This window comes from Branchiostoma floridae, chromosome 15, assembly GCF_000003815.2.
Source record: "Branchiostoma floridae strain S238N-H82 chromosome 15, Bfl_VNyyK, whole genome shotgun sequence".
Lineage (NCBI taxonomy): Eukaryota > Metazoa > Chordata > Leptocardii > Amphioxiformes > Branchiostomatidae > Branchiostoma > Branchiostoma floridae.
The window spans coordinates 18,468,310-18,491,694 of record NC_049993.1 but is presented as its reverse complement, the minus strand read 5'-3'; the positions used below and the strand labels follow the sequence as shown (position 1 = coordinate 18,491,694).

Below are 23,385 nucleotides of genomic sequence, written 5' to 3'. Positions count from 1 at the left end.
CTTGTCAACATTTTTACCAATGGACCAGTCCTGGTAATTTTTAAGCTTTGTTTTATTTAATATCATCATAATTATTATCATTATTTAGATTCTTCGTCAATGAACATCTATATGACTGCATTTCATAAGTCCTCACAACAATGATACAATACAATAAGATTCCTCAACCCTTACTTGAACCGAAATACCAAGATATGCTTACATTTCATGATTTCAAAGATATCTTATAATTATACATCATTATCAATATACACAATGCAATACGATATTCTATAATATCATATAAAATACAAACAAAAGTGGTTAACTACAATTCTAATTCTGCAATCTCTAAATCAAAGCTGTCATTCTTTGCCATACCATACTGAAATGAAGTCCTTACAGTACAATAAAATATGTGAGACTACCTTAACTTACCAATAACATATTCTTACAATGATATCCTGTAACTGTAATTATACATAATTATTGTCACACATCATGCATCTTAACCATAACATAAGCTAATAAGATCTAAAAAAAGGTTATTTAGATAATTCTACAGTTCTGCTTCGAACGCTAGTCGTTATGCTGATATTATTTTCATACTGCTGTTAAATGTTCTAGTGGGATACTGGACAAGGCGAAAGGACGAAGTGCTGTGCTCTACCATAGACGTCTTTCGTCTCCCTTTCTTTTCAAACAATACAATTAGATCTCTTGTTTTTTCATATTATGCTCGTAACTTCTCGACAGCAAGGACTTCATTTTTTTTCATCTTTAGTTCTCATTTTCAAACATTTGGTATGATGATCTAGAGATACATTTGAAAATCAACATCATAATGGTAATATTGTTGCTGGCCAATTCATAGTATGATCAAAAGACTAGGTTACTGATACAGAGAAAATTATGATCAGGATGTTTTTGAATTTTTACTTCGGATCAAAATTGACATTTTATCTTTCATCTATACAGTCAATATTAACCATGGTAAAATACTTATTCGTGTCAGCCCTGCAGTTTTTAGCTATGGCGTAGCATCATATACGAGAATGACAGTCTTTTTTAGTCTCTGTACATCTGTAAGCTGACTAAGGTGTATTGCATCATCTCTTATTCATTTTATCTTTCATCTAAGTCATCAAAAACTGTACTTAACCTCCTCATCACGTTAACCTTAAACTCATCATAACCGGGTCCGGATATGGACGACATGTTCTCAGAATCATCCTTCCTTGCCTTCTTCTTTGGCTTCAGTTTTTGCAGTTGATATTTGAAAAACCCTTTCAGGTCGTAGTCAGTTTTCTCTAACTGTTCATCGTCCTTTGCGCTATGATAAGACTCGTCAATGATGGCCACAAAGAAACCAATCAGACAGATGTTAAAGACGAAAACAAACAGAAACAGAATGAAAGTTCCCAGATTGCCAGTAGTAGAAGAGATTTCGTCATAGTTGATGTCACCAGCTATGATGGTCACCATCGCCTCGAATGTCCGAGCAAAGGAACTGTAGGAGAGCATGCGCAGACCAAACGTCAGATGGAGCAGAATGGCGAAGGCGAAGAAGTAGAGGAAGAACATGGCGGAAAAGCCTGAGAGCGGCCCGACGCTGCGCTTGAGGGTGTGGATGAGGAGAGACGCGCGATGGTTGAAGCGCAGCAGGTGCGTCATCTTGAGAGTGACGCTGCACAGCAGGGTGGCGATGACGTAAGTGTAGACCTGGTCCCAGACGGCCGCGCGTCTGTAGTTCACGAACCGTCCCGAGAGACCAGAGTTCTCACCAAAGCTTGCCGCTGTGTTATTTTCCATTTTACTGGCTACGTCTTCCAGACCGGCCTCAGAGTAGAAGAAGGTGGCGACTCCCGCCAGGGCCTGCAGGATGATGATCAGTTCCACCCAGTTCCAGAAGTCCATGATGTACAGGGCTCCGCTGTTGTAGGCCTTCCGTCCTGCAAAAAGTAAACACAACAGAAACAAGAAATCGTCATTCCATAGTTATCGACCCAGGTCGACACCAGAACAGAAAGAAACTCTCATTTACGATTCTAGGTTATCTTTAAAAAGCATTGCTGAAGAAATACCAACCTTCTTTGATTGCAAAGACCAAGGTGAACACGGCGAGCGCAGAAATGTAGAGGAGCGCCATCCAGACCTCCCAGCCGCCGTGGAAGCGGTAGAGGCGGACCGTGTGGACCTCCCAGCGGGGGAAGCCGGCCCCGATAGCCGTGAACTCCACCAGCAGGGTCACGATGGAGAACAGGTTGGAGTCGGGCGAGTACAGGGTCACGTCGGTGAAGACAGCTCGGGTTGCTGAGCGAAAGAAAACGTGGCAATCAGAGATGACAGCCTTACGGTATAAGTTGGTTTCTTACATTAAATGGCGTTGAGAAGTTAACAAATTTCTTAATAGATGATAATAGTATACCTCTGTCAATCCAGCCATGGTTCTTCAAAGCCTCGATTGTCTGTGACGCGTTGTTGGACGTGTCGGCTACGTAGCCTCCTCCGTAATACACGCCGTGGTCCCCCGCATAGGGCAGTTCTGTTGTGTAAACATTGGAAGAAAACTCAGTTGTTGCATTTCAGTGACTAGCTGGCAAAATTAAGAATTTGTGCAAGTCCCCACAAAGCCACAGGTCTACGTTGGTACTTTTTTCTAATCATAAAGCTGAGGGCAAATGAAAAACACAATGCTTTACGCCAATGGCATATTTATCTATTGGCAAATGTCAGTGCATTACTAAATCTTATGCAGCATTGTTGATTAGGAAGTAGAAAAAATACAGCGAGTCTAGTTGGACGAATACCCTGTAGATCACCAGAAGACCGGTGCCTCCACGGACTTGTGCCGTTCTGCTCTGCTGTCTCTGCGGTGCCGTTGGTCCCGTTGAAAGCGGTGATGTTGACTGTGGGCAGCGGCAACCAGCCTTCTCCGTACTGCCCTTTGTCCTGACTGAGGTAGTCATAACGTCTGTCGCACCCGGATGTCTGGTTTCCTGGTGACACTGTCGTCAGGCAGGCAGGATCTGGGGAGGGATTTGATAAACTCGTTTCAGTATATCTTAAGATATAGTATCTACTGTGAATTGGTTGTAATTATATATATAGTGACCTACCCAGCTTGACTCTAGCCTGGCGGAGCCGGATCGGTCCTACACGATAGACAGGCAGGTCCGGGACGGCTGAAGCGGCGTCTGGGTAAAGAACTGGGACGGCTGCATCTTCCAACCAGGTCCAGTAGGAATCGGCATCAACCACCTAACATAGTGATGGGGAGGGCCATTTTAACGAAGTCTACAACAGAGACACATTCTGGCCAATCGATATCGACATCATCATCGGTTTAATGATGATAAAACAACAATACACAATAAGCATTAGATAAATAATTACAGGGAGAAGGGTGGAACAGAATTCTGGTCAATCAGTATCGACATCATCTGTATAATGGTCATAGATTTGATCCAAGTAAGTAAGTCAGTCAGTAAGTAAGTAAGTAAGTCAGCTTCGGTTCAAACATTATAGCAAACGTCTTTTCCCAGAAACTTGATAAGATGTAGATTAGTATTGTCGTTATATATCTACTTACAGCTATAATAACATTTTTAAGATAAAATGTATTAGTACTTACTTCCTCGAAAGACATTTTCTCGTTGTGTACGACGAGTCGCTGAACCTCGTTGGACATATGAAAGGCCAGGTGATTCTTCTGTCCGTACGCAGCCAGCATGACCACGGCCAGGAAAAGGGCGTAAACAGCCACTTCCTTCAGAATGTTCCTCAGCTTCCTCCGCCGGACGGCAATCCTGCGGGCCTCAGCTAGGTCCGGGGAGTCGTGTGGTGCCGGGACAGGTGGGCTCTGAAATGGAACATAGATTCATTGCAACAACCGGGACAGGTCCTTATAGGACAGGCAGCAGTTTGAGTAGCAAGACTGCTAAACGTTTCAAAACACGGGCATGGCTGTCCCTAAAAATGCCTGAATTAGCGATTATACTTGGACGTAGACTTGGACAGCATTTTCAATGTCGAATAAATAAGAGGCTTTGGTTATTGAAAATGAATAATTGATGTTTAGTTATAAACAACTCATGCTCACATTACCTGCTTTTGGCTTGCAACCATCTCCTCATATTTCTTCACGTCAGACCTCTTCACTTCGTCTTCTTTCTTAGCTCTCTGAAACATAACAATACAAACAATTTAAAGAATAAACGACGCATTGTTTCAGTGTGAGACAAGTTCCTTTAGTCTTTAATTTCGCTTGCCTTTGTTGATTTTCGGTTGGTATGAAAGGCATTAAAAACACGAGTAATATGAAAACACCTTGAAAAACACGGTGAACAGCGCCGCCATGGCGAGGATCTTGACTGGCTGGAGGAGGATGAGGTCGGAGAGGAATGACGTCAGGAAGATGAGCAGCCAGGCTTCTGTCTTCTCCCGCCCGAACTCAAACGTGTACAGCATGACGAAGAACGCGGCGGCGTTGGTGGTGACGAACACCAGGATGAAGCCTGGGGAAGGGGAAAGGGCCAGACAAAATCAATCAATCTTATATTAGCCGAAAAATAGAACTGGTTACAAATAGTTCGCTACATTGCTATAAATAACGTATTATTCCAAATATTTCGTATTTTACAAATAGTGTAAGTAATTGACACTGCTATGGTGTAACGTTATAGTATGGAACATGTTAAAATGTAAACAGATATATATTATCTACCAATATAAGCAAACCACCACGGCAGCAGCCCGGGTGTGGCGTTCTCGGGATCATCCAGTACAGCGTACTTCTCATTTACCTCTGTAATGTTGTTAACATGAAAACTAAAGTTACATTATTGGATATACCGAAATATAAATGTTGAAAACGATGTCATATGTTAGACGTAAATTAATTGGTAATCGTCCACCTTGTGACGAGAAGTAGTATTAATTAGCCAATGTGATTATTTCATGCAAAAATAAGAGCACTCATGACTTAACATGTCAAGATATTCTATAAAGCCACATTAAAGGGCTGATTTCTAGCCCTTAAGACCTCACCTTGCGACTTGATCTGTCCTGGGGAAGTCAGTTCACTAGCGTTATTCGGCCTGGTCTGTTGTTGTGCAGCATTTTGCCGAACCTGTAACGGGGATAAAACAGGTGATAGGACCAATTGTCTTCGGTTGTTGAAAGGGTCAAATTTCTTTTTATCTCATTTAGAAGATAGAAAGTTGGGTAGGAACCAACAGTGACTGCTTTCATGGACCAGGGAACTCACTACTTAGCATCGGAATGGATAGAAGACAACTAGTTATTATACATACCTGTTCTGGCAATGAAGGCGGCGCATTCATTAGGTATATGTCAATGCTTGACAGTTCCATGGAAGTTGCAGTGTGTTTTGTTGAAGACCGTTTGCTATTTGCGTCGTATTTCTCTTTTTTGATAGTCTGGTTGTCGGTAGAAGTTTCTAAACGTAGATGATAATAATAATTGAAATGCTACCATAGCTACCTACCGGATGAAATGCAAGGCCAAAATTTAAGGTTTATGAGAAAGTGTCGCCATATTAAACAATATATTGAGTGAGTTCCCATCCTACCCTTTTTAACTGGACGCTGTTTGACGTTCCGGAAGATCCAGATGATGATGGCGTTGATGGGAAACACCACCGCGGCGCTTTGGAGACCGATTAAGATCTGTTTAGACGAGAAATAGTTAATCTTTTAGGAATCCTGAATTAACCATGCAAATGCCATACCAAAGCAGCCATTTCTTCCTTGTCTATTCTGCGTGTCTGCCTAGACCAGGGAATGGCCCTGAGGTTTTTTCCATATTTGTACGTTCCTGTACCATTAGCATCTGGCCTTAAGCACCTTGTGGTCTATGCTTCAGTGCCAAAGTTTAGATATATATGACACAAAAGTTGCAGTTCATCTTTCACGTTTGAATTACAATCGTCGAAGGAATACAGAGGAATATAGCACGGATTTTTTTAATTACAAAATGTGTACCTGAGGCCATGAAATGGGGATCTCCACATCAAACCCGAAGACCGTGACGGGTTCCGGCGGGTCGAAGTCGTCTCCTCGGCCGAAGAACATGATGTTTGCCAGCATGGTGCACATGATGATGGACAGGCAGCAGGAGACCCGCTGGGTGCGGGTGAAGGGGCTGCTGGCAGGGCGGCCGTACACAGAGTACCAGATGTGGCCGTCTCGCAGGTCCCTGTAGTTCAATTAATCAATCAATCAATCAATCAATCAATCAATCAATCAATCAAGCAATCAATCAATCAATTGACTGGCACTTAATTCAGAAGTGTAGATGTAAATGTACCATTATTTACACGGCAAAATATCGTAAGCTCCACTTTAAGTTAAGTCTTACTTGGTAGTTCTATCGGCGAACAGAGTGCTGAAGGCCACCAGCTGCTCGTCCTTAGCTGCAGGCAGCACGCGCTCAATCTGCTCATCGTCCTCATCAAAGGCCAGCCACCTGTGTGAAGGAACATAGCACCCTTTACAATGTTGTAGCATCATTTCCAATGCTAAGTACGGTGTACTTCACAAGGTTGACTGATATTGATAGAACGTTAACCAGTAACAATGAGGTCCATTCAAACATTTTTAACTCATTTGTCAACATTGACTTGTGGCAATGCCTACCTGTTGCAGAGGAAATAGTGCTGCTCCTCGAGCAGTAGATCGTCCACAATGATCCTGTCCAGAAACCTGCGAAAGGAAAAGCTCAGTAGATGAGAATCTTAAATGCCATAAAGACGATACAATTTAGCCTGGTGTTCTAACGTGTTGTATTTTGTGATAATGAATTAATCTTATCAGATTTTGGCTCAGATTGATTACAAGAGACCTTCCCATAATAAATTACACTGCACGTCAGGTTGCTGATATAGCAAAAGAGTTTACCATGACGGCTCCTTCCCGGAGTTGTCGTGCCACACGCGCACGTGGGTGAGCCAGCCCGGGTCCGTCTCGGTGCACAGAACAAACCCGGCCATGTTTCCCTTCTCAAACATGGCGGAGTAGGGCTGGTGCAGGAGGAACGGGCCGCACTCCCTGGTCGACCCGTGCAGCATGATGGACACCTTAGAATGTAGAAAAATGCATATTAGAAATGAAAGTGTAAAACTTGAAGTAGATAGAAGATCTAACCGAACAAAAACCAAGATGAGGAAGAAGAGCTTTTTAATTTCAGTATGAAAACCTGGTTAAAGTTCTTATAAAGTCTTATAAAAAAAACGTTGAAGAACGAATGTGGCATTTGTTTTACCTTTGCTGTTGTCCCGGCGTTTGCTCTGGGTCCGGTGAAAACCCTCAGGTAGTAGCGAGGCTTGGGATGTTTCGTGTCATCGAAAATCGCTGCGGTGGTGATCTAGATAAAAAAAAAAAAGCTAGTGATTCGGATTATGTGCAGCACAAAAACCTTCTTCAAAGTTCTTTATAGATGCTTGATAAGAAAGATAACTAATAATCATTGATAAGAAAGATAAGTATTATTCCTTCCCTTCGTGATAGTGGAACACATTTCTTTCCAAGGGTTAACATTTGCATACCTTTCCCAGGTCCTTGGCGTCATTTTTCCTTGTCCAGGGCACACACAAGGCGATGTAGAAGGAGAACAGGACACAGCACGTCATGATGCCGATGGGATTCTGAATCAGGTTCTTCAGCAGGAAACCTTTCAGAGCGCGCTCAAAGTTGATCTCGTGTGGAGAAACCAGACCCGTGAGGCCCGAAAACTTGGTCAGGTGGTCACAGCGGCAGTGGAGATGGGTTGTAGTTGTTAAAGGTCCAACCTGCAGAGTGTAACATCTCGACTATTGGACTAAAGGTCATTTACAAAAGATCCAGCACATTGAAAGCAGGAATCGAACGTTGAAACCCTAAGTATCCATAATTATTGTTCCAGTAGAAATCATTACAAAGCTGGACCATTATGACAACATGTCCTTGTCCTGTTGTCACCACACTTCTCCATGACTGACTAAATAACTGACTACAATCACAACGTACCTCACAACCACTTCGGTCCCAGGAATGGTCCTCCTCGTTAAAGAAGACGCACTCTACGGGTTCGATGTAGACAGAAAATGACACCGATCCGGACTGCTTTGGGCGTCCTTCGTCATCCATTCCATCTACACTTGTAGGCTCGATTCCTGCAAATACATGTCAAGTTTTACATGACCGCTAATATATATAGAGAGAGATAGATAGATAGATGAAAATAATGACAAAGGTATAAAGATAAAAGTTTCAATTGAACTGGAGGATATCAGACAACGTGTTTATCCTGACATCTAGCTAACGACACTCACCGAGGTACCAGTTGGTGTCGTTGCTGTCCGAAATCTCCACGTCACCGAGACGAACGCGCCAGCTGTACGGGTCTGACGTCACCGTACGTGTGGCGTTTTCCTCCATGGAAAGATACAGGGAATAGCTGTGGGAAAAATACGTTCATTGCCTTTGAATCAAAGCATAACTTGTGCTGACTCTAGATGTATAACTTTATACATGACCAATGCCAATACCTTTGCTTCCCTTGATACAAAAAAATCCTTATTCTTTATCAATTGCAATTGAAGCACCACATACCTCATGTTAGCAGGGGTAGGGAGGGTGGTATTCAGGTCGAACAGGTTCAGAGTCGCGTTGGGTTTGATGCCGTAAGCCAGGTACAGGGTAAAGGTTGGGGACATCAGAGGGTCCTTGGGGGTCAGGAAGATGAACGTGTCTGCGGTGCTGATTGAGACGTTGTTTGTAAAGGCGGTGAACTGTAGAAGGGGAAGACACAGATGCTTCAAGATCTAATTTTAATCATAGTAGGTTTGTTCTAGGTATGTTTTAGGTATTTCCGCATCAGTTCTGTGTTATGTTATGATTTTCGTAGTTTTTATTATCCCATGTCCTCAGCAACAGATCGCAATCCCAATTCAAATCACATTATTCCGCTCAAACACAATTTAAAAAATTCAATTTGTCACCATTATGATAATTTTGTCATCGAATTTCATCAATACCTTGAACAACAGGTCGCAATGAATTCCTAACGCATTACTTAGATAAGTTTTTTTATAGCACTGCAAATGAGAATCAATACCATATCTTGATCAAATAAAATCAATGGCCAAATTGGTCATGTACCACAACTGTCCCGTCTACTCCAACGTCGTCAAACCCTGTAGTTACCACGGACTGGTTGTGCCTCAGGATGGAAAACTCTATGGGCTCCTCAAGGTCAGAAATCCCCTTCTTTTCCAAGGCGTCACTGAAGTGCAGCCCTCCTATTCCTATGTCTAAATCTCGGTGGCTGAAGTTCGTGGCGTACTCGAAAGGGTTCCTCCATCGGCTGTGGAAAACCTGAGGAGTTCAGAAGAACGAGCGCATGTTAAAGACATTTACGGCCACGAACTACTCGTATAATTTGAAATGCATATAGACATATTCAAAAGAGTTGAAGCGCACACGAAAAATTAACATGAGGAAATTGCATAGGTAAAATATAGCTATTATTTTAGCAATAATTTAAACCAAATGCACAACCCTTTTTCGTCTCGCATGGCTTGTTGATGGTCAGGCTAAGTTACTGTAAATGCAGAAATGTTCGCGGTGGATTAATGTTCGCGGTTCTTTTTTTTTCTATAATGGTATTAGACTGCAGTCTATGGTGTTACCGCGAACTTAAATCCCGCGCGAAAAGTCCCTTTTCCCGCTACCGCGAAATTAAATCCCCGCGAACTTAAATGCATTTACAGTATTTCGTTCTTTCATGAATCATGTAGGTGAATAGATTGTGCTTTCACGCATTCCCTCACCTGTGTACCAAGCCTGTTGGCTCGGCAGAATGTGTTCCTAATTGCCCTGAGCTGGGCCCCCTCTATGTCACCGGTGATATTCTGTAGTAGGGAAAGAGTGTTTGAAGAAGTAGATGACCAGAATCGCGTCCAAACGTTACCAAAGCTCCTGTTATGAAAGCATACATGTCATACCCATTCGGTCTTAATAGACGTAATGAATCTGACCTAAAATGTCATTCTATATGGGATTAGCCTGATTAAATCTCGCTTATAGCAGCCCGCCCAACATCCGCCCCAGACAGCAGAGTTTGTGTTACACAGACTAATATGGGGTTTCTTTTAAAAACAAACTTATTTATAAAACGGTGATTGACTAATGGAGATGCAGGCACATTATCAAAAGTATTCTGAATACATGTACGGCAAAAGGATTGGATTGAAATAAAATACATGCATATATACGTTTGTATAACTTTTAGCTTTATGACTCAATGTTTTGTATTTTGGATTAAGTATTTCGTTTTAAAGAGAAGCAAAAATTATTATGTATGGCTAATAGAAATTGACACAAAGATACCAAAGCTTTGCGAGCGTATCCCCTTAAAATCACTGACAATGGCGGGAGTCGAAACCAGGTCCCCTCTTCAAAACTGGTGAAATGTACGGTGTGTTTGTCATCATTAAACCACATGTGGCAGTTTGTCCTGTTGATCACAACCTGAAAACATGTACAGTGAGAGGAAACCATTGCAATTTCGTGTAAGGTGGAGAAAGTCAACTATACATTTTACTGGGCGAGCTCGAGGCCTTCAAATTCAGAAAAAGTGGTAGAGATGGAACAACATACAAATCTACAAACGATAATATATGACAAAAACGACTACTCAAAAGCAACTGGATATGAATTAGGAAATTGAAAATCACTGAGAAAAGACAGTGGATGCTGTCGGCTGAAACTTATCTTGGGCGTATTTATGTATTTATTTATTTATTTCTGTGTTCTTTTACCCGGATTAGCTCCCTTCAGTGACTAACACTGCTTTTTACGGAGGCCCCGGGTACACATACAAATAACACATACATACAATAAAATATCTACACAGTACAACATATCGTCAAAAACGAAATCATGTCATTAATTATTACTAAGAAATGAGAAGAAGCCGAACCTCTGTATTAGACAAGATTTGTGATACTTTTATATGTATATATGTCTTGACTTGTTGTGACCTGTACTTAGCTCGGTTGGGCAAAACTGTCTTCATTCAATTATTCGTGTCCATATCTGTGCCAAGTCGTTAAGGGGATGGAGGTCAGCAGATACTTGTATGTTATTACCTTGATGTCCAACCTTCATCGACGTACAGACACGATAGCTTTGTGGGGATTTTTCATTCATACCTTACTTCAATTATGTTTAAACCTGTTATTTTTGACACCAACCTGAAAGTCCTGTGATGATATCATTGTCAAGAATTCGGTCAGCCGTTTTCCCTTCAGAATCTGGTCCGTAAGTGGTTGACGGTATCGATAAGCCGTGGTGGTGGCGTATCGGTTCTGTAACAATAAAAATCACCAATAGTGTGCAAATCATTTTACAGACAACGAGCCATAATTGGAAGGGATGGATCAGCAACGGGTAACATTCTGATGGACTTTGAATGTAAGTGCTGACCATGATAGGTTGTTTGTGTATAGCTGTAGCGACCCATACCATATCATCAACATAATAGTTGCGATAGGTTAGATAGTTTGTGATATTAAAGCAGACTGAGTGATCGAACACAGAAAACTACTAACAAGTCTTTACCTTACTCAAAACTTCGGCCGTGTTGGCATCTTCAGGTGGCCCGTTTCCGTTGTGTTTCCAGTCTGCAACAACTTCAGAACTTTTGAAGACATTAAAAGCACCTGGAATATACACATTCCATAAGGTAATAACAGACCAGAATTTTTGACAATACAAAATCCAAGAGAGTCATATTTACTTCGACCCAATCGAAATATTTGAACATTTTGTCACTTCGTTTTTGATTAGGTGAAGAGAGAGGAGCAAATTTGAGTTGCTGACCGGTAAAGATGATGCCAGACAGCCTCTCCACCATGTCTTGTGTGATGTTTCCCTCGGTAACCTTCTGGGTAACAAACTTCGCCATGTTGTACAGCTGTGCAGCTGCACTGGTCTACAGGTACATACATCAATGTAGTAGGTAAAGTAGCATGAAACGAAGGGCGTCATTTGACCAGATGTAGTTAGCATTTTATTCAAAAAAGCATCTTATATCAAAAGTAAAGCATCGCTGGGACTACTGTGTAGTTCTGTTTCTAAAACGAGGACACTGGTTGTAAAATCCCATGGCAAAGAATATAAAAGATGACCTTAGGAATGATAGTCTAACGGCAGATGACGTAAATATATAAACTTTGGGTTTCCATAGAGATACTTATCTGAAACGCTTATTATTGATAATGCGTTAGCAATCCCAAAGGATACTTTAGGAGTTTGTAGTGTAGCAAAACCGACACCTGTGCGTCTGCCGTGACCTGGTCATCATAATGAGTGGCCTGGATAAGAGACTCGGATGACTGGATGACGGATTCAACGCTCTCTATGGGAACTCTCCCGACGTTATAGATGATCCCCTGTCGGGCCTGGAATGGGATTCATTGTAAACAAACAGCAACGTTGGACTCACAAAATACGAGCGAACTTGTTGTGTCACAGTAAAAGTAAGACAACAAACTAGTTTCCTCCGAAACTGTTGGCTTATGTCAAGCTAGAGAAAGAAAATACATGACAAGCTTCGCAGTACAGTTTTTGTAGAATGCATATGTCATGTTATCAGATACAAAAAACGTACATCTTCAACAAATAAGATGAAGATATCTTAGTTGTTTTGTTACAATCTGAATAAAGTTAAGTAAAGTAAAGTATATCTTCCAAAAGATGAAGACATTATATATGTAAAATGCCATTTGTTTTACAGAATGGTTGTACTTACGTTCCTCCAGTCCACCTCCCCATACGCTCCTTCTGCGCGGATGTTGTTGAGGGTTGCTGCTGTGATGGTACTTAAGTATTGTTGCACTTACCTCTCTCCAGTCCCCGTCCCCATACGCTCCTTCTGCGCGGATGTTGTTGAGAGTTGCTGCTGTGATGGTACTTAAGTGCACGGCCTCCATTTTGTTTCCCCAGCGGATGGCGGTCTCCACTTCCGCGTTGGTGACGTCAATAGCGGTGAGCAGGTCCTCAAAGGTGGGCAGCCGGACCTGGTATGGTCGGACCACAAGGCTCGTTAAACTTGAAAGGTATTATTTTCGATAACAAGCTATTAATATCAATTATCACAATTACGCACAGTTATCCTGTTATCACCAAACTACATTTGTGCGCCCATGTTAAACATTCCAAGGCCATGTTGATTTGATTATATGAACATATATATACTGTGGGAACCACAGAACTGATGTGAGCGTGCAAACAGAAAAAAAAGTTTTCCATAAAAAGTTGCCTTCATTTCGAAGTGGTTAGGAAGGTTGAATCAATGTTTGAGTATGCATGAGATATGAACAAATATACTTCACTTTTCTTCTTTCAAATCTTTTTCTTGGACCTCTAATTCCTATGAGAATAGAATGCATTTACCATTTTTTTTTACGATCAGCTGCTTTGTACGATCTACCACATGGTTAAAGACTTTTTGGAAACGGCCGAAAATTGATACGAGCGCGGATGTCCATGTAAAGAAATCAACATAGAATAAATCTAAATGGAAACGTTTGTTGTAAGCCCCAGTGTGTGTCTTGCACATGCAATAAAGTTTACCGGAAAACCAAAATTACGTTTCAGACGAACCGGCTTTTGACTTTGAAATCTATCTTATAAATTAATTTCCCTCGTTTATGTTGACCTGTTATCACTGCTGATTTGTTCACGATATCACCCTTACCGTCAGCTCCAGTTCACTTGTTTTACTCGTTCCCTCCTGGTCGATCATCTGCACGAAAATGAAGACCTTGTAGTCATCGGACGCCAGGCCGGACGGTAGCTTGAACGGAAGTGGCGACGGCGACTGTTGCAAACGAGAAACAAGGCACAGGTATCATTTGAGGCACAGTTAAGGTTTTGACATCCTTGATGTATGATTTTTATATGAAAGGCTTTGACTACCTCACTAGTAATTTGATCGTGGTTAAACAAAGAGATTTTATTAGTCTAGACGGAATCTGAGGGACAGGACTTAACTTGTCACCCTACACACGATCATGACCTGGTGACTGCTGGAAGTCATGGACCTTTTTTTCTACATATGATCAATGTGGTGCCCTTATGCATGAAAGCATCACAAAGCTCACCATTCCGTAGTAGAATAAGTTGTTATGTCCAGACTCGGAAGTCGTCAGGGTGCTGACCGAAGCTGTGGCCCTTGTTCTGTAGTAGAACTCGTAACGAATCGCTCCTTGCGCTTCAAAGTCTAGTCGTAAAAATCAGGAAATTCACGATTAACTCAAACGTCAAACTCCAGGAAATTAACCTTGGGAAAATACAACCCTTCCCATCGGGCTGTATTTCTGTTGCATGTACAGACAGGGGGCGCTGGCATGCTTGAATTTAGGGTTCACATACAAGGAATACATTGGACAAAACAAAACTCAAAAGCCAAATGTTATGAAAATAGATGTCTTTAAACGGATGGGACAGAACATAGAAGAGAACCTACCGAGGCAGCTCAAGTCGAATCTGGTTGTCAGGGCGATTCCCTCCGTCGGGCCTGCGGTACAAAGGTTGGAGACTTCCCGGCATTCACAGCCCTCTCCCGGCCATGACCTGTCTACCGCACTGTACGACTGGTTTCCGTTGCACTCCACTGCAACAGATATAAGGCAAACGGTGCGCGAAGGCTTAGTCTTAACTTTATCGCTACCAACTCGCCTATGGAACATGGATAAAGTTAAGGTCTTGGACACCGAAATGACCAGAAGAAATTGGGTTAGACGGGGGACGAGATAGGCTTCTCGCACATTTGATTTGCTATTGCAGTCACGTGTCCGTAACGTTATCTTGAAAACCTGAGAATCGGTTAGGAGTGAAATTCGTAATTCCGTTTGTAAATTGGTAAAGCAATGTTTTCTTATTATGTTGTTGAGTAAACACAAATTATAGTTGTCATAATTACATCTTATGTATCAATTATATAACATAGGATTCAGTGTAAATTAAATATGTAAATTAAATTAAATGCGGGAAATTTACATGATGAATATCCCTACCAATAACTTCAAGTACCACGAAATCGCATAAATTGTCCCCTAAAAAGTTTTGTTCACAGCCGTTACCCGATGCCAGCGGTACCGGTATAGCTTCAGTACAGACGGGTTGACGCGCGTTGGCAGGCGGAACCGGGATGAGGAACTTCCACTCTGCATAGCTGCAGTTGCCGGAGGTGCAGAGAACACCGTTTGTCAGGATGTCCAGCCGTATGATGTACTCTCCTGGAACCTGGAGACGCAGGGAGATGGTAACATGATACTCATATGTATCTCCTTAATCAATGAATATTGTTTATCAACAATGGTGCAGACTATCCGCGTGCATTAGGTTAGGCGTTAACTGATGGTTTGTAACAGACCACGTTACCCTATCGAATTATGTCTTGAGAGATTATAGCTTGATTCTTTGGACCATGCTGTGACTTACTTCGACGTTACTATAAAAACAAACAGCTCTTACAGTGAACACATCGCTTTTGACAATCAGTTCTCGTTTCTCCAGGCCCGTCAGAGTGTTGTTCTCTAGCCCACCGTCGCTGAACCCATCCGGGAACTGCTTCAGGCTCCAGTGGAAGGAGTGCTCCGGTCCCAGCCTATTTAGTGTAACCCATCTACCGTATGTGTAACTGCTGGGGATGTTTTTCTGGCACTCTGTCCACAGCCTCAGCCTCTGGTCAAACTTGGTGGCCCGGTGGTTACAGTTGTCACCAGGACTACATCTGACGTTGGATTATAGCAATGAGGTATTTTCATCGTTAACTTCATTTAGAGTAAGATGTTGATAAACGTATGCTTCAGTTGCAGACGAAATCTGAGAAAATATGGTACTTTTTTCTTTCTTTTTTATATTAATTAAGGCAGCGGTTTCCGCAGTCTTTTCCTCAAGTTGGCCAATAGGAGATTATGGCTATCGCGCATCCCTCGTGCAATTTATCAGCTCTCCATAAATGGAAGATCCACAAGTGCCAGTGAGGTCAGTTTCGGTTCTTCTTAATTCAAGTTGGTAAAGGTGACATTTTCCCGCAAGTTTATTCCCGTTCTTAGCTTAAAACCATGTACCAGTTAACGAGCAACCGTATATGATTTTGGTTAATTGTGAGCGGCTGCTATTTTGTTTATCTTTTCACCTCCAGCGGATGCCTAATGCCTAGCCTTCATCGACATAGCTAATCAGGGGTTGATATGCTGCCTGTTTTTTTCTTTCTACAAGCTGGCGTAGCAGAATTTGATGTTTTGTGTGTCCCATCATGAACCGAGGGGAGGGGGGGGATGCAAACTCATAGAGACTACTGGAAACTACTGAAGGTTTGTCATGTTAAAAGAACGTAATTTGTGATTGCAATTCTATTGCAAACAGCGGCTACGAGGTGTAATATCCACATAAATGAGGATTTACGAAAGCCGAACAATTCTTACCTTACCATGCAGGTTGGAAGTCCTCTGGGAAGAAGGGTCACCTCCTGCTCATAAGGGATGTAGTCTCTATATTCAACTCGCATGATGAATGTTCCAGATGTGGTGAAAGGAGAAACGGAAACCATGTGACCATCGTACTCAATTTCACGTGAATAACGATCAGGTGCATACTCTTTCACCGATACCCACAGGCCACAGTCGTCTCCTGTAAGACAGACACACAGCCATGTTTTTTGCTGTTCTTCGCAAACCGTGATGGGTCGGGATGTTTGCACTCACGTGACTGTGACGTCAGCAGCGTCCACCATGCTTTATGATTAAACATGGAAGTAAGTATAAATTGATCTCGTGTATGAAATTAAAGCCACGCGATATTATGCTCGTTCTCATTAAATTGTCAAAAATGCTGTCGCCTGCCTTTTCGACTTGATAAGGGGCAAATTAGAGACAATTCGTTTTTCCACAATCCCTGTAATGTTTTACGAAAGATGCACCACAACAGTAATAAGTTCTTTGTAGTATCAAAGATATTCATTATTAGGCCATATTGACTTGATTATGTCAAAGAAGTTATAGTGATTATATGGATGACATCCATCAATTTGTTTGTGCTTTTCAATTACATGTACTAACCTACTGTTTTAACATACTCAGGGTACAGTCAAAATTACACTCGGCTATTGGACCCCCCCCCCCCCCCCGAAAACCATATCTTAGAAACAATGCAGTATATAAAACTATAAAGGTAACATTTGCAAGCAAACATATACAGGATATACTACCACATGGTCTTCACGTCCGATATATTTCATACACAACAACATTCGGGTATCGACTTTTCAAGTGGACGCGCGGCGTGTTACAAAGCTGCGGTCATTGACCTTGCGCTTTCGAATTTTCATAAATTTCGAATTTTTATCAATTTTGAGAGAGGTTCTAAAGCTCTACTTGAAGCGTAAAATGATGCCATCTTCTAATAGTTTGGGCCATAAAAGCATTTAAGTATTAATGCCAGGCCAAGGCTCAGTGATGCATTCACCCACTGACCAGCTTGCTGGATGTCACGTTACTCTTACTAGTAACGCTATTCAAAGATCTAACTGTGGAGAAATAGATGTTTTTTTTTTATTGTTGGAGAAGAAGAAACAGATCTAAAGTTTTCTTTCCGTGGAGGTAAAAATATCTGTACCATTAGGAAGCCGACATGTCCAGATCCATTGTCCGGAATGGTGCGGGTGCAGGTCAAGGAACTCGGCATCATCGTGCACCTCTGCGTCTATACGTGCATCCATCAGGTAACCTCCGCTTTGGGACCTAGATGGCAGAACAAATAGGCGGGCATCATTTAACTCCCATCGACACATCCGTAGATATTTGTATCAGGTTGGTAAATGCTCATATGGTAAAGTTCTTTTCAGACACAACCGGGGAAGTACTCACACCCAACGTTCAAGTCGATGTCTGTCAGACACCAACAAATGGACGGGCATCACTTAACTCTCATAAACACATCCAGAAATAATTTCATCGTAAATGCTCATTGGTGAAGTTTTTTCAGACACAACCGGGGAAGTACTCACATCCACCGTTTCGATGTCTGTCAGACACCATCATTAACACAGTAAAAACGACCTGCATGTCAAATGTCAAACAGAACTAGAAACAGGGGAGCATGCAGCTTTTGGTGGTAGCTATTGGTTCAGCGGAGGAACTAGTAGGTAAATCCTGGCAACACTATGGTGGCAGTTTTAACAATACGTTTACTTTTCAATTAATTTAAAATGTCGTCTGCAAGAGCGTACCTCTTGGATCCGCCAGTGATGAGAATGCGGCGCGTCGATCCTTCTATCTCAATCCACGTAGATACAATTGCCGTGGTGACGTCATTGTTTTCACCATACGTCACAGAGACAGACAGCACCAACAGGTACTTCCCAGGTTTGAGCGTGTTGCGAGGGATGGTGATGGAGCTGTCGTTCAGAATAATACCACTGTGGCACCAAAACAGAGAGAAAAGTCTGATGATACAAGAACGATTAAGAAAAACGATACAGAAGGCATCGCCATATAAATGAACGAGCCAAACATGGTGGTGGGGGGATTAGATCAGAGAAAACACTCACAAAAAAGGAGAAATCCCTGACCTAAAAAAGTAGAAAATGTCAGAAAATTCAGATGACTAGAACAAAGCAACAGAAAGGTATGTATTTTGCTCCCGTAAGCTTCTACTGTAAGAGCGCCATGAACACCCAACTAAGGGAGCTAATGTGCTGCAGCTGTCAATCAGCAACGAAATTTTCATGTTTCTTTCTCGACGGGAGGAAAGACCGATATGACAAAAGGCCGAATTAAGCATGCGTGGATCGAGTCACCGACCATTTGATAGCGTTCATTATATGGCTTTGGAATCAAGACGCCCATTCAGTTGAGAATTATCTATAAATCCCCAGCTGTGTTACATGCTTTGTTTTGATGGCAGCTCTACTGGCGCTTTAAGCTATAAGATGAGATTAGTCAGAGCGATCGTACTTGACTGTTAATCTTTGATAACTTTCGTCCATAAGAACCGTAGGATCATTATGCTCTACTTCCACGCGAAGCCTCCATTTGTAGGTGATGTTGTAGTCTCCAGGACAGTCCAGGTGAACGATACTGCAAAGATTTTAAAAAGTGGGCTTAAACAATTTAAAATTACAAGACATATTTGTGAAGACACAAATGAAGTTGAGAGCTATCATTCAGTGAATTGGAACACCTTAGGTGAGTCAAGGAAGGAATTTCGCTATCAGTGGTGTTACGTGTTAGAGTTGATGATTATCCCGATAGCTATTTACGCGTGTGTGGGCGGGATGTATAGGGTATGTACTGGGATGCAGTGGACAAGTAGATGCATTACCGCCATTGGGGCGTGAGTGTACAGGCAAAAAGCAAAACACAATTTTCGTTAGAATAAGTACTTTGCGCTGCATTTGGTCATTAGAATTTTGCTGTATCACAGTGATACAGCAAAATTGTCATCGTCAGAGTTAGGGTCTCATCTGACGTTCTCCTAAAGGGCGTTCAGCAAAGGAAAATAATGGGAACAACTATTGAACAATTTGCAATTCGCATGAAATGGAAATGTATGAGTGTAAAGCAGCAAAAAAAAATTATATATCTATATATCTATATACATGTATCTATATCTATATATCTATATATCTTTATATCTATATATCTATATATCTATATATCTATATATCTATATATCTATATATCTATATATCTATATATCTATATATCTATATATAATATCTTTATCTATATAATATCTATATCTATATAATATCTATCTCTCTCTCTCTCTCTCTCTCTCTCTCTATATATATATATATATATATATATATATATTATATGTATAACTGTAAGGTTCTAGGCTTACCTTCCAAACGTAGAGAAATCTCCAGCTCGCAACAGCTGAAACGGCTTATCGTAAGGCCGACTCCCGGTGTCCAGAACAACCGTGGGGAAACATGGAGAATCCGGGCCGTCCTCAGGTTCTGTTGGAGATGTGAACAGAAAATGCTTAGCTAGCCTCCTTTGCAGTCTTCGAACGGGGCTGGTTCCTTGGCAAACTCCCTTTCTCGGCACAAGAGAACATAGCCAACGTTGAAAGTCCACGACGAACCAACGACCCCCCCCCCCCAATAAAACTGCCCCGTTCGAAGACTGCAACGAATGTTAATGCTTAGCACGGTTACAAGTGGTGTGGTTTTAGAACTAGACTCCACAATTTAACACCTTCGGGAAACTGCTAAGTGAGTAATACTATGTGGTTTCCAATTGTGTCGGCGTTGCCTCTAACTACCCGTCAGCTAAGGTTAACGTCACATTTCCACAAAGTGGCCCGGCCAGGCAGTTTTGGGGAACGAAAAGTACGATATAAAAGACAACAGAAACACAAAACGGACCAAAAATAATTAAACGGCATGACTTGTGCATTTTTATTACTATACACTTTAATTTTTCGTTTCCGCAAACGGCACGGCCGGGCCCCTGGTAGGAAATGTGACGTAGGCCTAATCGGAGAATCAGGTTTACTGAAAGAAAAAATTGGCGTTTCTCTTTTTGGCTGACGGACGGTAATTTTGAGGCCACGCCTACAAAAGTGTAAGCCTCAGCCTGGTTTAGCAGAGTATCCGCAGAGCAAAATGCATCCCATCAACTTGGTAATGGGTAGGGCTGGGTATCGGTACAGCGTACCGGTACAAAACCGTTTTTTTTATTTGACCGGTCCAGAAAAACCGGACATGAAAAAATTAGGTGGACCGGATGTTGGACCGATTAGAAAATTAACAGATTATTTAATCAGGCATTCACACGATTTGGCGCTGGCAGGTGGAAGAAAATTACAAAAGTGAAGTAGAGTAGAGTTTATAGTAATTTCTACCAACTTTTGCAGTCAATCGTACAGGTGCCGTTATAATTAGCGTTGTAGGATTTTAAACGCAGTGTAAGTCTAATCCTCCACCAAACAGATTTCTTTGTAGTGAAATGGACCATTGGTATGAGTCATACTGACTCAGGTCCAGGTTCAGCTCCGGACCTGGACCTGATCCTCTGGACCAGAACCGGACCTGGACCTGAATTTTCTGTACCGGTACCCACCCCTTTTAATGGGTATTTGTGCAAAACTGAAGAAACATGTTCTGCTGAAAACTGGTAGAATTCTAAAGCTTGAGACTCACCCATATCAAACTCGCAGGCAAAGTAGGCCGGAGTGTCACATGAAGCAACTTCCCAATCGCCATATCGATTGTGAACACACGTCTTAGTAGGGTCATCTACTGGTTCACCGCCTGCGTCCCAGCTTTAAGACAGAGGGCATTGTCACAAAAAATATTAGCAAACAGTCCGAAAACAATTCACCCAGAAACATGACATGAAACAACGAAGAAACAGTCTTTATCTTTTATCATTCCAAGCTCATCTATTGGTTTATTCCTGTGGTTTCTCAAACCCTAACGCTAGCCATGTAAGAATACCGCCTCCCTAATATGGCAATGAAAGGTGTTTTTACTACAATATTTGCAGACACCATGATATACAAATAAAAGCATACATAGAAGGAAGGAAATGAGTATTTATCATAGAAAGATTAGCCGTATTTTCGAGACAAAGTTCAAAACAGAACTGCTGCTCACTCTTCATATGTGAGGGAAACGTCTGTCCCGTCCACGCCATGTCTCCATGTCGGAGCAGCATCCCGGACCACGTCAGCCCAGGATGGGTCAAACGTATCATAAGGTTCACACCCGCCCTGAAAGATAAAAACAAACATTTTCATATCAACATTTCTCATGTATGTCGTTCAGTGATTACCAAATATGTTTTTTTTATTCATAAAATCAGTTCCTTATATATGCAATCATATCGCAAAGAACTGTGGTTTTATTACTTGTACTTGCTTGTAAGTAAATGTCCGTATACATTACGTACAATAAAGGTCTTCAATCTATCAATCATTATGAAGATTGAAAAACTAAGTGCTCGGAATGAAGATGATGCAGCTTCTTTCAATCAGACTGGACAGTACAAACTGAGCACGGCCATCACCACAGAGTTCGCTAGTATTAAAGTAAATGTAATTATAAGAAAATGTCAAAATAAGACTTATTTAAGTACTTGATGTCATGCACGGACGATCATGCTATTAACGCAATATGTAAATATGCCTCCATGTGTTTCACAAAGAAAGAAGAACATGTTAGATGCAGCCATTAGCGATTGTAACACATAGCTATAGTGTCTTTTTCCCTTTCCATTTAGCCTAGTTTAAAATCATTGTATAAATTTAGTTTTTCCTCTGCATCCATAAGACCACATGTGGTCCTTTTGTACATTTAGCCCTCGGGCATGAATATGCAATAAAGACTATCAATTAACTAATAAAAAAATCTATTAAAGAAGCCAATAAAATCATCACAGGTTGCAAACGAAAAGAACAATACTGTTTACGTCATAAAACTATCTCATTACAGAAACTTCGTCTGCTTACAAAAAAGACGTCAACCTCAGGAGGCATAAGTCGTATTCTGCAGTAGTATTGGTCCCTTGTTTTGATATGTACCTTCTAGATATCGGCTTGTTACTAGCATCATGGAGATATACTACTGTATGCATTACATACTTTTTCTAAATACTGTGACTTGTTCCAAGTACTGTAAATGCAGAAATGTTCGCGGTGGATTAATGTTCGCGGTTTTCGCGGCGACCACTTCACCGCGAAATTAAATCCACCGCGAAAATTTTTAAATAAAGGTATTAGACTGCAGTCGATGGTGTTACCGCGAAATTAAAACCACCGCGAAAAGTAATTTTTCCCGCTACCGCGAAATTAAATCCGTTTACTTAAATGCATTTACAGTAATTCCTGGTCAGCACTCGCAGATAAAGGATCGGTTATCGAAAAATAGTATACATTGAGTTAGGGCGCGGTCACATAGGTCGTGCGATCGTCGTACGATTTTGATGCCATAGGATTTTCAGAACCAACCGTCGACATGGATCCAAAACCTCATTTTGTGTACCAAGACAGTTGAAATTTGCAGGAGACGTACATTTTTGTCCTCCAAAATGCCCGAAGTTAGCGATCGTACGAAGATCGCACGACCTATGTGGCCACTCTCTAAGTTAATGTTTTACCTCTCTTGACATTATGGAAAGGTAGGCCATGTGGTGATTCTTGTACCTCGACGATGCCAGCCGACCCCCCAGGCTGGTACAAGTTGATGTTGCTTCTCTTTTAGTCACCATGGTCTCGTCCACTAGGACGTAAACTTTGTTCCCCACTTGTGCCTTGCGCTCGCAGATGCCGAGCTCTACCGAAACAGCAATACCCCCCTCACATTAGGCGAAAATCGATC

At 41.7% G+C, this 23,385-nt stretch overlaps 2 protein-coding genes across 2 annotated transcripts; both read right to left on the bottom strand.

The window, feature by feature from the left end:
- Positions 1-323: 323 nt before the first annotated feature.
- Positions 324-2,425, bottom strand: LOC118431614 (polycystin-2-like). The gene is made up of 3 exons (XM_035842855.1): positions 2,408-2,425; positions 2,068-2,329; positions 324-1,931 (listed from the first exon to the last, which is right to left on the bottom strand). The coding sequence occupies exons 1-3, from the start codon at positions 2,423-2,425 to the stop codon at positions 1,105-1,107; spliced, it is 1,107 nt and encodes a 368-aa protein (XP_035698748.1). The 3' UTR covers positions 324-1,104.
- A 3,544-nt stretch (positions 2,426-5,969) lies between these two features.
- On the bottom strand, positions 5,970-23,024 carry LOC118431612 (polycystic kidney disease protein 1-like 2). Its single transcript, XM_035842854.1, has 29 exons — positions 23,016-23,024; positions 21,664-21,779; positions 21,208-21,329; positions 19,902-20,019; positions 19,010-19,132; positions 18,283-18,471; positions 17,670-17,794; positions 16,481-16,685; positions 15,525-15,783; positions 15,131-15,293; positions 14,515-14,661; positions 14,150-14,268; positions 13,744-13,866; positions 12,887-13,063; positions 12,314-12,445; positions 11,865-11,976; positions 11,604-11,704; positions 11,237-11,350; positions 9,812-9,892; positions 9,141-9,356; positions 8,592-8,770; positions 8,312-8,436; positions 8,007-8,152; positions 7,547-7,789; positions 7,264-7,365; positions 6,900-7,078; positions 6,639-6,704; positions 6,361-6,468; positions 5,970-6,198 (listed from the first exon to the last, which is right to left on the bottom strand). The coding sequence occupies exons 1-29, from the start codon at positions 23,022-23,024 to the stop codon at positions 5,970-5,972; spliced, it is 4,128 nt and encodes a 1,375-aa protein (XP_035698747.1).
- Between the last annotated feature and the right edge of the window lie 361 nt (positions 23,025-23,385).

Excerpts from the sequence above, each read along its gene's own strand:
- LOC118431614 (XM_035842855.1), bottom strand. Across the intron at positions 1,932-2,067 it reads GGTCTTTGCAATCAAAGAAG|GACGGAAGGCCTACAACAGC; the intron begins GTTGGTATTTCT and ends TACTTTTTGCAG.
- LOC118431612 (XM_035842854.1), bottom strand. Across the intron at positions 18,472-19,009 it reads TATCAAAGATTAACAGTCAA|TGGTATTATTCTGAACGACA; the intron begins GTACGATCGCTC and ends TTGGTGCCACAG. Across the intron at positions 9,893-11,236 it reads TATCATCACAGGACTTTCAG|AATATCACCGGTGACATAGA; the intron begins GTTGGTGTCAAA and ends TCCCTACTACAG.